Raw genomic sequence first — 14,910 nt, forward strand, 5'->3', positions numbered from 1 at the left:
TAAAGCCACAGGGGATGGAAGTATAAGAGTGTTTCATAGATTGATTACAAGGATATGGGATACAGGATCATGGCCAAGAGAATGGAAAAAGTCTGTTTTCATACCACTACACAACAAAGGAGATAAGAAAACGTTCAACAACTATTGAACTATTAGTTTAGTATCTCATCTCATCTTCCTTTTACTCTCTTTTACCTTGCAGTGTCGAGGGTTTATTAATCATCGGACCTCAAAAAGTTCACAGGATAGGTGGTCAGCCCTACGCTCCGGTGTATCCTATGTCCTGTATTGTTGAGTTGTCAACGCTGGTTTGAGGGATGAAAAACCCCAGGATAAACTGGGGAAAAACCCTACTGTCCACGCCCAGGACTGGCTAACTTGGCTATGGCTGAGGAAGATCCTTCAGCTCCTCATGTCACTGACAGGAATCGAACCTAGGACACTCATTCCCCAGGCATATGGTTGCAAAGTGCACAGTCACTAGGCTAACCGTGGGCACTTGTTAGTATCTCAAGCAAGCAAAATTTTATCGAGATCATGCTAAATAGGATTGAGGTCAAAGTTGAGGCAGAGATGCCCGAGGAACAAGCAGGTTTTAGGGAAGGTACGGGCACCAGAAATCAACGGGGGCCTTATTTAACTGGGCGACGCCCCAGCCGGCATGAAATTCTGACATGTTGTACCATTATTTTATATTTTGGTTTAAGCCAATAAGAATACAATTTGGTTGGCTAAATCCCAAATTGCCAGCTCATGCTTGTTTGTTCAGTATCCAGGTAGACACCTAACAGGATGCATCACGAGAAGGTGAGAATTGGACATTAGGTCAGAAGCTCTGGTCGGTTCTCTGCATTCCTTTAGAGGTTATGTGGAGATCTCCTCTGTTATATAGCTTTGACCCTTAAGCAGCCCGTTATGAAATAAATGGATTTATTAGCAAAGAAATATATGTTTACACATGATGATATGGACATCCACAACTGTAAGTGGAATCTTGGATGAATAAACAATTAATGATGGTAGATTATGTGCTTGAAATGGGCACTTTGTATTTCAAGACAGGTTTCATAGCACATGCAAAGGTTCTCTGTCATCTTGGGGAACAAGGGTTGAGACATCTGCTGGACATATCATGTAATTTTATCCCTTAGTTCATCAAGGTTTGAAGGCGGGTCATGGTGGAATACCCGTTCCTTCAACATACCCCAAACGAAGACCAAGTGATGTGAGATCAGGAGAACATGAAAGGTACGGGAATTCTGAAACTCAAAGGGAAGTGTTCTGATAAACAGGCTTTACAACTACATGGAGCAACAGGATGGAGCAACCTGTCACATGACATGTGACAGGTTGCTCCATCCTGTTGGAATACTTGTGCACGAAATGGAATGTTTTTTGCACGATACATCCTATGCAATTCGTGGTTGAATGGAACCAACACATTCTCGATGTAGTATTCACTATTAAATTCATGGTTACACCGCCCTCTTCAACGAAGTAGGCCCCCAATTAAGGTCCATGGCCGGAAACTGCACACCATGTGGTGATTTTTTCCCTGTGAAGAGATTTCTCTTGAACAAACTCAGGTCTCAAGAAACCAATTACTTCAACCTTGGTATCACCTCTGGATCTGGCTCCCAATGAAGAGACCTCAATAAAAGTCAAAACCAGTCTGGGTAGTGATCCTTCCCATAATGCACAGCATTATACATGCCCGTAAGGATATGTGCTTTGCATTATGGGATACTAAGGCAAGTGATGTAAAGTCATAAGCTTCTATATATGAGTTGCCCCAGTCCTGAAAATAGTTCAGGTGCAAACGTGTTTGCTTACACTTGGATAAAGGATTAAACCAAGTATATAATTTCTTGGTATCTATAATTTACTGTAGGTTCACCTGTTTACATGACCATTTAGATAGAAATGCACTTCTTCCGAGAAACCGGACATCATGGAGGAAGGATGGATCCTCGTAGACACTGGCTAGCACGGATCACAGTATTCTCCCACTATGCAGTGTAATAATCTTTTGCTGTTATACATTAACTCACCTGAATGACATACAAAAAGGCACTAAGATTCTTAAGATTCTCTGTAGTGACCGCCTGGGTATTATCCAAAGTTTTATCACTGGTCAGCATTGACTGCATTTCAGAGACTGTAATACTTGCTGGAGCACATGGTCATGATTCTCATTTGTGTTAAGTTTCTGGTCTCCCTTTTGCATTGTGGCAGAACACTGCCAGTACATCATAACCTCTCGATTAATACAATAATGACACTACTGCTTGTGGCATGCTTACTGAAACTACAAAAAAACTGTTCACAAACGTCATGGGCTTGAACCATTTGCTTTCCCAATTCCGCATGAACAAAAATAATGCTCAAAAATAAACATCTTTTCTTCAAAAGTCAATACTACTGCTATGTGCACACAGTCGAAGAGCATGTCATATCTTGTAATGTGTGTATACTGAATGGGATGTTGAAGTTCAGTACTTCAACATCCCATTCAGTTTTTTTTTTTTTTTTTCCCTGCCATACCATACCATGAAGTCCCACTGCCTTGTTTACATCCATTTTACTCAATTTTTCATATACCTCCTGCTCACCTACCCTCAGTTGTTCCTCTCCCAATCCCACTGATTCAAATCCGCCGTCACTAGTTACTCCTTGAATCTTCACCCTAGATGGGCCCAACTCCTCTGCCATAATCAACATCACTCCTTCTTTCTACCTTGTCTGTCTTCATGAAAGACTACACATCCCTCAACCTCTATTCCTGTCAAAATATCATCCTCATTCAACTATGTCTCGCTTATTCAAACAATTTTTGGGCAAATGAAGGCTATCATTTATACAATTTCATTCCTCGTTTCGAATACTTCTTAGCATTTGTAAAGATGCCATTAGATATCTCATCAGTCCAAAGGGTATAACTTTATAAAGAGTATAAATTGTTAATGATGAACTGGCAGCCATTGTCATCTATTCTTTCCATTCTTGTGGAATTTTTCCCGAGTTGAGAGTCAAATTGTACAAAGATATCAAGGATCTGGGCAGTTCTGGATGAACATTCCTTAACATACATGCTGATATCCTATCTGTCCCTGTCAAATTCTTATCCAGGTTATGCAACAGCCCTAGAGAGCTTCTTGTGCACCTCTTTTTCTTCATTCAATGTACTATGTGTTTATTCATACACCCAGTTTGATAGATCATAGTGAAGTGATCATTCAATATTTGCAGCATTTGCTTCTGACACAAGAATACAATATACATTCAGTAAAGTTATTCTCCATTTATTCATTCTTTTACTTGAAGCATAACAATAAAATTATTTTTTTGGGGTTGCCTTCAGCCTACACAGACAGGTGTTTTTTTTTTTTTTTTTTTTTTTTTTTTTCCCATACTTCTACTCCATGTTCTATACAATATATGTAACTTTTCTGGTTTGCAATTTATATACAGTCATACCCCAAAGTTATGCGGTAGATGGGACCAACAAAAAGCACATAAGTCGAATTCGCGTAACTTGGGTATAATTTTGCATACAAACATACAAAATATTAGTTAATTGGGACCAAAGGTTTACAAAAACACCTATTTTTAAAGAAATATAATCATAATTGTAGTTTTTCATATATAAAAAAAAAAAGTTATTTCGATGTCAATGGTTTCATAAAATCTAATAGATTCGTCTGACGGCATAGTGTCTTTTTCTTGTCATGCAAAATTTCTTCATAGCAAGCTAATGATTTTTTTATTCCTTACCTTGTGGCTACAATTCGTTCCTCGTTAGAATCTATGTCCTCCAAAATCTGTAAACCTTTCTTTTATGATTGTTCTTACTGTGGATTCCTGTAGATCAAACTTCTTTGCTAGCTCACAAATTTTCATTCTGCCTTCAAAATCCTTAATAATGTTGAGTTTTGTTTCCAAAGTCAATGTTTTTATTTTCTTGCTAGCTGTAGAAGAATGGGACTTGCTTCCTTTGGACGATATTATTATTTTTTATGTGATAAAATTTTTATCAAGAACATAACATTAAACAATTGCAAGGTTTGTAGACTATAAAAATCTTGTATGAATGGAGACCGCGCGAAACACATCAGTGCTTGTTTACAGCATGTGCGACACTGGCGAATGTGGCTGGCGCTGGAAAGATACGACTAGTGGTGAGGCATGAAGCGAGATGGGAATACATACATATATGAAACCGTGTAAGTCGGGGTATGACTGTATTTCATAACTCCTCTTGCACTTATTTTCACAATATTCCACATCCCACTCTTCTCATGAATTTCTTGCTTGTGTAGCACATCCACTTCAGTCCCACTCTGTTCTTCAAACAATAGGGACACATTCAGATACTGCATTATTTAAGCATGATGACAGATCCTTCTTTTCCCCTCTTTTGCCTTGCAGTGCCGAGGAGTTTCTATTCATTTAACTGCAACTGTACTCAAGAATAAGGTAGTTAGCCCTATGCCTCCTGGTGTCTGAAGGAGCATTGAGTTCTCAGGGCCAGTTTGCCTGCTTGCGGGATGAAAAACCCTGCAGTCCATGCCCAAGACCAGTTAACTTGTCTATGTCTAGTCTGAGAAAGATCCTAAACTTCTCACGTCAGCAACAGGAATCGAACCCAGGACACTCCTTTCCCAGGCATATGGTTGCAAAGTGCATAGCCACTCAGCTAACTGCATGAACTGTTGACAGATCCTTCCCATTCAATAACTGATAGCATGGGACCAAACATATTCTCCTGAGTATATCCTGATTTCCAGCTTTGTAGTTAAGCCCATAACCTGTCCTAAATGGAATATTCATATACTTAGCTACTGTCCAGGTCAGTACAACACAATCGCTGTCACCAACTGGTGATGCCACTTCTGACACTATGATCGAATCTATAATCAAATCAAATCTTTGGCCTCAAGTTGCTTCTTTCAACACCAGATAGTCTCGAATTCACTGCTACATGGGACTTTATGACATATTATTTCATCAGTTTTTTTTTCCCTAGATGGACTCAAATCATCTAATATCATTAATAGTAACCTTCTCTTATCTCTTCTGTCCTTCCTATAAAAAACTATACATTTTTCACTTGATTCCAGTTGCCACATATGATTCTAAGAGCTAGGATTTTTACTAATGCTATCAATCTTAGCCCACAATGTAACCAGAGCAACTCAGTCCCTTTGTTTTTTGATGCTCCTGGCATTTGCGTATAGATATAACAAGTTACGTCCTGACATTTTCATATACTTACATCTGCAGTCAGCTTGCCCTGGTCGGAGAACTTTCCCTTTACTGTCCCCATACACACTCAAAAAGTTTGAACCAAAGCTTATACAGGTCCGTTCTTTCACCATTCATAACCATGCTACCTGATATTAATATAATTATCATGTTTGCATAACTAAGTTGAAATTATACACAAATTCTCAGCATTCTTTCATCTAGTTTCCTCGACATTGGGTCTCATCCCCAAAAATAATTTCGCAGTGTTACTGATGCCAAATCCATTCAAAGTGCAGTCCATCCCTTTTATACAAGTATTTTCTACCATCAAACTCGCTACACACATACAAAAAGTTATACCCGTTTCTTCTTACACAGCCTTCACATTGAATCATTTACTATCACAGCCATCTTTCTTAACTCAGTACTGTATTTTAAACTAACTATTTTCACTCTATAACTTTTTTTTTCTTGTTTCTTCCAGCAATCATATCCTCTCTCATACTATATTTATCATTACATAAATAATTTACGCCTACAAAAAAATACTACTGTTTCTTACTTTGTTTTCTGTTTCTCTATTACATTCATCGCATCCTTCATTTTAACTCCTGGTAACCTTAAAGTAGTCACTCCGTCACCGAGTGCAAATTTTATTAGTGAATCACCATACCATATTACTTCTTTTCATATTCTAGTTAACTTACCGCATTATTATTACTCCTTGATAACTTACCAACTTTTGCACTTTCCTGCCTTTCAATGTTCTCCCTATCTTTCTTGTTCTTCTGATTTTTTATAAATGTTTCTTAACTTTTTCTAACTTCCTGGTCAATTGTCTAATAATTTCTTTTAATCTAGAAAGTTTATATGTCAATTTTTCTTCATCTATGTCATCTATATAATGGTTTTGCTCAGTGGGGAAAATGTTCTTTTCTCCAGAACCTAAATTATCTTTTGCTTTTTGACATCCCAATCTACTGTGCTGCCAGGTTTTTAACATCATTTTTAAAAACTATCTTAATTTCACAATAGGTCTACAAATATATTAGTAAATGCACTAAATACAATAAATCCAGTTAAAACTGCAACAATATATTAAGAACACAGAACACAACAATAACTAATCTAAAAATAATGAAATCAGAATAATCACCATAGTAGAGGAGCTCGAATAACATGTGACATGTAATCTACTGAAAAGCATATTGATAATGCCATTTTTTTTATTTTTAATAAGGATGCTATATTGAGTCCTGCTGTCTCAACCTGTGAAAATAGGTTTATGATATACTAATGTTGTCAGCATGCCAGATAAAGTGCAAGAAAGGAGGATTTCCAGAAAAGTTAATTTTCCATCATGAATTTCAATACTATTTTTAATATACATGTTAGTATAGCCAGTATGGTTTCAAAGAAACTTTGAACTGTATTTAGCTAAATAATAAGTAGGAGGAGAACAAATGCAATTAATTATTGGATGTAGTGGATAACGATATTTGTGTATCATGGGAAAGCCATAAGTGGGATCCTACTCGAAGCCAAATAAAAAGTTAAATTATTGAACCAAACATATTCTTTAGATGTAAACACTGTTGAAAAATTGCAAATTCATCACACTCATATCCCCCATGTATCTATGGCCTTTGCAAGGTACACAAATCTGGTTATCCACTACATTCAATAACCAAGTAGCATTGGTTCTCTGACTTACTATTTAGCTAATTAACTTTGAAGCTTCTTCAAAACCTCACTGCCCATACCATTGTACTGACTTCAAAGAGAAACCTTTAAAGTTATCTGTTTGCTGGAATCTGAAATTATGGTCTCATTTGATGTGGTTTCTACATTTACAAACATGATACTGAAAGGGGGGAAAAAAAAAAAAAAAAAAAAATCAGTTTTTACAAACTGATTTTCCCGAGGATGTTGTTACACTGTTTACATTTACCATCAGTGCAGGAGATACTTCACATGGCAGAACAAATTGTATCAGAAATAGAAAGAACAACCACAGGTAGTCCTACTGCACCAAGTTTGGCCGATTACTTCATGGAGCATTTGTAAAGCCAACTTTTTAACTCCATTTTTCCTCAACCTCGTCTCTGACTATGTTTCGTTGATAATATATTGGCAGTCTTCTCCAACTCTGAAACAGAATTACTTCAGTTTTTTGTCAGAATAAACTTCTTATAGAACCACATCAAATTCACTATTGAACATGAATCAAACAACAGTCTTTCCTTCTTGGATACCTTAGTAATTCATAACTCCACAGGTGATATTGAATTTTTGATCTCCAGGAATTCTTCCTTCACTGGTAGGTATATCCACCCAGCTTCACATCATCGTCCTTCAGAGAAGACAGGTATTATCAAAAATCTTGTACCTTGTAGCACAGACAATTTGTTCCTTGGATTCCCTTCAGTTAAAAGAATTAAATAAAATAAGGATTACATTGTCCTTACCTTTATATGAATATAAAGAAACCACCATCCAGAAAATAATTGATAATTATCATTCTTCAGCCAGACTACAATCCAATGTTAAGAGGATCTCCATATCATATCTTGAAGAGACTTTTGAACAAATAACAAGGATTCTAAGACAATACAAGCTCTACACTACACTACTTTCAAACCAGAATGGAAGTTTTCTTTCCTACCATCGATTAACAATAAATTCCACTATTCTTACTTGGTGTTTATCAAGTATCCTATTTGTACCGATTGTTATTTTGGAAAACGAGTTGTTTTTCTTACATCAGACTCGAGGAACATCAAAATTACATAAAGATTTCTAGAATTAATTCCCATCTTCAGAGGGTTCAGGCCTTGCTTCTCATGCCCTTGACACCAGACTTAGAGGTCAGTGGAATCAAAGATGTTACTATAATGTAACATATGACAATTAATTCCCATCTTTTGGGAAGTAAACATCATGAATTGTTCGTGAATATGTATATTTTTATTAATTTTGAATTATACACACTATACCTGGTTTCCTGGATCTTTTATAATGACCTATCCTGTATATTCAGCTATGCTATGACTGAGATACCTGGAAGTATACTCAATGGGGTATGACTAATTTTTGTGTTGATATTTTGAACGCTGTAACCAATTCTTTTGCTCCCTCACTGAATGGTGCTTGTGTTACAGTGGGCAAAATATAAAGCAGATTTAAATAAACTCTAATTTCACTTATATGTGTTAAGTCATTTTTAGCATAATTAGTGATTTTTTTGCTTTATAAGATGCACCATTGTATTGGATGCATCGCATTTTTCATGTCGAATTTTTGGAAAAAACATTCTTTGCAGTATAAGATGCACGAATTATGCACCAAATTTTTCATATAAATATTAATTTTTTTATTTTAAATTTTAATACGTGTATTATCATTTATTAAATAAAAAAAACAATTATTCTTAAAAAATCATCAAATCATTAAAAAATCTAACATATGATAATACATATAAAATAAATAAATAAATATATATATATATATATATATATATATAATATAAAAATAATTTTTATAAATTTCGTTAATCTTCTTTTCAAATCTTTATTAATCTTCACTCTCAAAATTTTCTGAACTTGATTCTTCATCAGAAACTGAGTTATCGCTGTCTTGAAATAATAAGTCATCCTCCGTACCATCAAGAGAATTACTAATGCAACATTTTTGAAAAGATTTTATAATTTTAGATTTCACTTCATTCCACAAATTCTTTACCCATTCACACATCTATGAAATTGTGGCCTTCTTTCTCCTACCTATAGACATTTCCTCAAAATCTGGAGATTGCATTCAAGTGAACCATTTTTCCTTCAAAAATCCTTTAAACGATTTGCTTATTGATACATCTAAAGGTTGAATGTGGAGGTGAGTCCTCCTGGGATTACAGCTATTTTTGTGTTTATTATGCGAAGCTCATTCTTAACAGCTTTGGTTCTATGGCATCTAAACTGATCCTATACCAACAAAGCAGGTTTCTGACCTAACTTGTCAAGACATCCAAGACCAAATGTTCTATATCCATAACTTCATCCTTTCCTCATCCATTCCTTTTGGATGAATACGAATGTAAACTACTTTGGGAAGTTTTTCTTTTAAAAATTAAAAAAGGTGCAATTTTATTCTATCTGCACAGCACAATAAAACAACAGTATAGTGGATTTTTTTGTGACTAGCAGTTTTAACAATAATATTTTTTTTTACCTTTGGAGCCAAAAGTCTTGTTCGAGGGCACATCAAAAGTCAGAGATACTTCATCCATATTAGCTATCTGTAAAAGTTCAAAACTGTCTGGTTTTCTAGCATTTATCATGAATCTGTGAAACTCAATAATTTTATTTTCAAATTCGTCTGGCATTTTTTGTGATGTTTTTGTTTTTGCATGCATGAATAAATCATTTTTCTTTATAAATCAAAAGCATCATGGTGACAACCCTGTAACAATCGATGATATTTCTTTCTGTTGCCAATAATTGTGCTTGTTGAATAATCATATATATATATATTTTAAGATAAGCAGCAACCCAATCTTCTTTGATCCATTATCCAAGTTTTTAATTAAGATTCAATTTCTGGCCATTTTGTTGATTTCTGCAGAGATTGTGTTTTTTCAGAATTTGCTTCTATTAATTACGACTCAGGAGCTCACTTTAGTAAGTACGGGCATGGCAAACCTGAGGTACCTGATGCTGGACAGGCCTTACTTCATGTAATATACATGTGTTACATTATCTGTAGACTGGTCCCTCCTCTTCCTTCCCTGCTTCTTTCTTCTCTTCTTGCTCCTTACCCCAATGCTATTAGAGTATTTGAGGGCTAGGGGTGAATCTTTCCAATTCTGCTGTGTCATTTCATCTTATGCACTATTGTGAGGCACCAACTTGTCTGGCCAGCGTGGTGCTATAAGGCCAAATACCTCCCCATGAAGACAATGCAAATGATGAATAAAATAGGAAAATTACATACTGGTTCGTCCGTCGCCCAGCATAAAAAAGGAATGCGTCCTGGGCTTAGGCAGAGGGTTTAGGTCAAAAAATATGCTACAGTCTCCACTAGCTACAATGAGTCCACCTACAGTGCACAATGATAGAAGGATATTAGTAGGAACATATAACTGCAGATCTCTACGGGATTATGATAGATTGGAAGAACTGATGAAGGAATTGGACCATATAAAATGAGACATTGTGGGCCTTTCAGAGATAAGAAGGAAAGAAGAAACTCTCATGCGATTAAAAGATGGACATCTACTCTACCACTGTGAATGTAACAGAAACTCAACTGGTGGTGTAGGATTCCTAATAAATAAATCAATCAAGAACAATGTCCTGTTTGTTAATAAAATAACACCAAGAATAGCTGAACTAAGTCTCTTCATAAATAAAAGATACCAACTGAAAATTATACAAGTATATGCCCCAACTATGGACCATCCAGATGAAGAGATAGAAGATTTCTATGAAACATTAGAATCCACATTAAATAATTCTAAAGAATTCTACATAATCATAATGGGTGACTTTAATGCCAAGATTGGAAGCAAAGATGACCATCTGAACTCCATCGGTAAATTTGGATTTGGACAGAGGAATGAAAGAGGAGAAAGACATTGAATTCGCAGAAGAAAATAACCTCTTTATTATGAACAGCTTTTTCAAGAAGAAAATCAACCAAAAATGGACAAACTTACAATGAAATAGACTTCATCCTCTCCAACAGAAGATATATAACAAATAATACTGAAGTGCTTAATAGATTTAATACAGGAAGTGACCACAGACTAGTAAGGGGAAAAGTATGGATGAACAAAAAATGGGAACGGAATAAGCTCATAAGAAAAAAATCCAATTTAGTGAATCTACAAAACCTCTACCACAATAAAAGCTGTTATAGAGAATCACTCAAAAATGAACTAAAAAAGTTAAACACAGCTATTACCATCGATGATGCTAATGAAATATTAACAAAATCCATTTTGAATTGTGCACTAGAAATAGGAGGTGTAAAAAAGCACCAAAGAGAGGAAAAACTAAGCCAGGAAATCTTAGACCTGATGAAGAAAAGAAGAGATATGAAAAGAGATTTGAATAACAACAATAAAATAGACTATGCGGAAATTTGTAAAACTATACGTAAAAGGATGAAACATGAACTTAGATCATATAATACTAGGAAAATTAAAGAAACAATAGAAAATAATAGCAATATGAAGGTCCTAAGACGAACATTATCAGTTGGAACAAAGGAAATAGCTGCTGCAAGAGGAAAAAATGGTGAAATTATAAAAAATAGATGCAATAATCAAAAGAATTCAGGAATTTTATACTAAACTCTATGAAGACAAAGACTGTGACATCCAAGAATCATCTATGGATAACTCGGGTGAGAAAGAACATGATGCCCCTGAGATCTTACAAGGCGAAGTGGAAATGGCACTGTGAGAAATGAAGAATGGAAAGGCCCCAGGAGAAGATGGAATTATGGCAGACTTCAAAACTGGAAGGAAGCCCTGTCATCATACAGCTGACTGAACTCTTTAATAAATGCCTAAAACAGAGAAAAATTCCAAAAAATTGGAACAATTCACTTCTAATATTAATTTTTAAAAAAAAGGGCAATCATTGAAAATGTCAACTGTGTTGTGAATGGAGAACCTGTGGATCAAGTAAAACATTTCAGGCACGATTTTTAGTGAAGATGGCAAATTAAATATAGATATAGGCAACAGAATCAACAAAGCTGGTATGGTAGGAAGTCAATTGAATAAATTCATATGGAATAAGAGAGAAATTAGTCAGAACACTAAATTAGTTGTATACAAGACAGTGTTCAAACCAGTTTTAACTTATGGATCTGAGAGCTGGGTCAGAAGTGAAACACTGCACCAAAGACTAGAGACCGCAGATATGAGAGTCCTGAGAAAGATTAGAGGCGTGAACAGATGGCATCAATGGCAATATCATATGAAAAACGAGGATATTAGGAAAGAACTTGATATTGTCAGCAACCAGGAATGCATTAGCAGAGGTAATCTCAGGTGGTATGATCACTTAAGCAGAATGGGAGAGGAAAGATTAGCAAAACAAGTGTTCTCTGCCAGGTTGGCAGGAAAAAGACCCAGAGAAAGACCAAGATATAGGTGGATTGATACAGTAAAAAGTGCCTTAGAAGACAGAAATATAAGACCTGATAATACTGGAGTCATGACATTTAATAGACTGATTTGAAGGAAAATTGTAGATAGGAAGTTAGTAATAATGTAAATTTTTCATATAGTATTATCATATCCTGTACACCCCCTTGAGGAATTTGATGATGATGAAAAAGGGCAATAAGGAAGAAATTAAAAACTATAGACCTATAAGCGTACTCCCCACCATATATAAAGTTTTCACAAAAATTATAAATAATAGAATAAAATCTAAACTAGAGGGAATGCAATCCTGTGAACAAGCTGGATTTAGAAAGAATTACAATACTTTGGACCATATTCACACATTAAGACAGCTCACTGAAGAATCAACTGAATACAATAAAAGCTTATGTCTGGCCTATATAGACTATGAAAAAGCATTTGATTCAGTTAAATTCATCTGCAACACTAAAAGCACTTGAAACCCAGGGAACTGAGAAACCATATATTGAAACATTAAAACATATCTGTAATTAAATTATATAAAAACAGTGAAAAGTTCCCAATACAAAAAGGTATCCAGCAAGGCGACACTATATCTCCCAAATTATTTACAGCTGCACTTTAGAAGCCTTGAGTGGGAAACAAAAGGAATAAAAATATATGGAGAAAGGCTGCATCATCTGAAATTTGCAGATGATATTGTCCTAATAGCAGATAATCTTGAAGATCTGGAAGAAAGGCTAAATCAGCTAAATGAAGCCTCCAGAGTAATTGGATTAAAATTAAATAGAGAAAAAACAAAAATAATGAGGAATAAATATATTAACCATAGAACTTTCAAAGTTGAAAACCATGAAATACTTCATATGCATATTTAGGCCAATTGTTATCCTTTGAGGAGTGCCAAAGAAAAGAGATTGAATGAAGAATTCACCTTGGATGGATGGCTTATGGGAAAACGAGAGACATATTCAGAAGTGACATCTCTATGAGTCTAAAAAGGAAAGTGTTTGACCAGTGCATACTTCCTGTCCTAACATATGGAGGAGAAACATGGACTTTAACAGAAGCCCTAAACAAAAAGATGAGAACAACACAACATCACATGGAAAGAGGTATGCTAAAAATAACATTACGAGATAGGCAGACAAATACCTGGATAAGATCACAAACAGGTGTCAAGGATATTATAAAATACATTAAACAGGCTAAGTAGAGATGGGCTGGCCATATTGCCAGAAGCAGTGACGGGAGATGGACTAGAAAAACAATAGAGTGGAGACCAATGGATGGAGCAAGACAAAGAGGAAGACAGAGAAGAAGGTGGAGGGATGAACTGGAACAAATTGCAGGAGTGAGATGGATGGGAGAGGCAGAAAACCGGGTGATCTGGAAAACCATGGGGGAGACCTTCGTCCAGCAGTGGACAGAACCAAAGGTTGAAGAAGAATTGCTGCTCTTGTTTCATTCAAGTTCGTACCATTTTTTTTTTGCAGGCAGAGGCCCAAAGTGCTGCTCTGCTGTCCTACTGCCATTCTTTTTTATGTACTCAATCACACTACACATAAACATAATCGTATAGCTATGTCTCTGCTTCATAAAATCCATGGGTTATTAAAAAAATGTAAATATAATAATGTATTGATTACAAGTTTAAATGCATGACCATTTCTTCTAGCATAATCCCACCAATATAATATGACCTTTGATATCTCATTACACTAAGGTGCCAAACTTTGCATTTATTAAAATTGAACTGACAGCCATTTTCACAAGCCTAGTATGCAGATGATATGCAGTCAAGTACTGCATAATCATCTGTATTTCTGATTATTTGCATCCATGCTCAAGGATAACAAAGTCTCTAAAACAAAAAGAGGGATCATTGAAATTATCTTCATCTATATTCCCAAGAAAATAGAGGAGAAACTAATACATGTTAAAGGAGACATTAAAGAAGACACATAATCTGAAAACAAACCCCAACTCAACATCACCAGAGTTAAGGATCGGTACTATCAACATAAGAAGCCTGAATGGCAAAGAAATGAGGCTAGCTGAGGAATTAGATAAGTACCAGATCCACATAATAGGGGTGACTGAAACAAAAAAGACAAAAACTGGTGAGATCTTTCTGAGTAATAAATACAAAATGTTATATTCAGGCAATGACAATCAAGGAAAAGAAGGAGTAGCCATAATATTCAACACAAAATACGAGGCTAATCTTCTTGAATGGCAGTCAGTCTCAAGTAGAGTAATGTGGGCAAATATGAGAATGGGGAACTGGACAATGAGACTTATTTGTGCCTATGGTCCCACAGAAGTTTCTACTAAGGTAGAAGTGGAGGAATTTTTTGACGCTTTAGAAAAAGCAACTGACACAATGAAAAAGGAAAAGCTGGTCCTTGTTGGGGATCTAAATAGCAGAGTAGGAAATGATTGTGAGACATACAAAAATATTTTTGGAAAATTTGAAGAAAAGAGCAAAGCTAATAATAATG

General features: G+C 35.5%; 2 protein-coding genes across 2 annotated transcripts in view; both read right to left on the minus strand.

The window, feature by feature from the left end:
* Nucleotides 1-14,910, minus strand: part of LOC150108847 (heat shock 70 kDa protein 14-B-like) — a 210,673-nt gene that overhangs the window by 155,598 nt on the left and 40,165 nt on the right. The window lies entirely within an intron of this gene.
* LOC150108848 (heat shock 70 kDa protein 14-like) overlaps nucleotides 8,821-14,910 on the minus strand; it is a 111,307-nt gene continuing 105,217 nt past the window's right edge. Inside the window, exon 7 of the mRNA XM_090414384.1 lies at nucleotides 8,821-8,923. Coding sequence (XP_090270510.1) covers nucleotides 8,821-8,923 — 103 coding nt within the window. The remainder of the gene's footprint in view (nucleotides 8,924-14,910) is intronic.

The sequence above is a fragment of the Typopeltis vanoorti genome, chromosome 2, assembly GCF_054136105.1.
Source record: "Typopeltis vanoorti isolate ZY-2024b chromosome 2, IOZ_Tvanoo_1.0, whole genome shotgun sequence".
Lineage (NCBI taxonomy): Eukaryota > Metazoa > Arthropoda > Arachnida > Uropygi > Thelyphonidae > Typopeltis > Typopeltis vanoorti.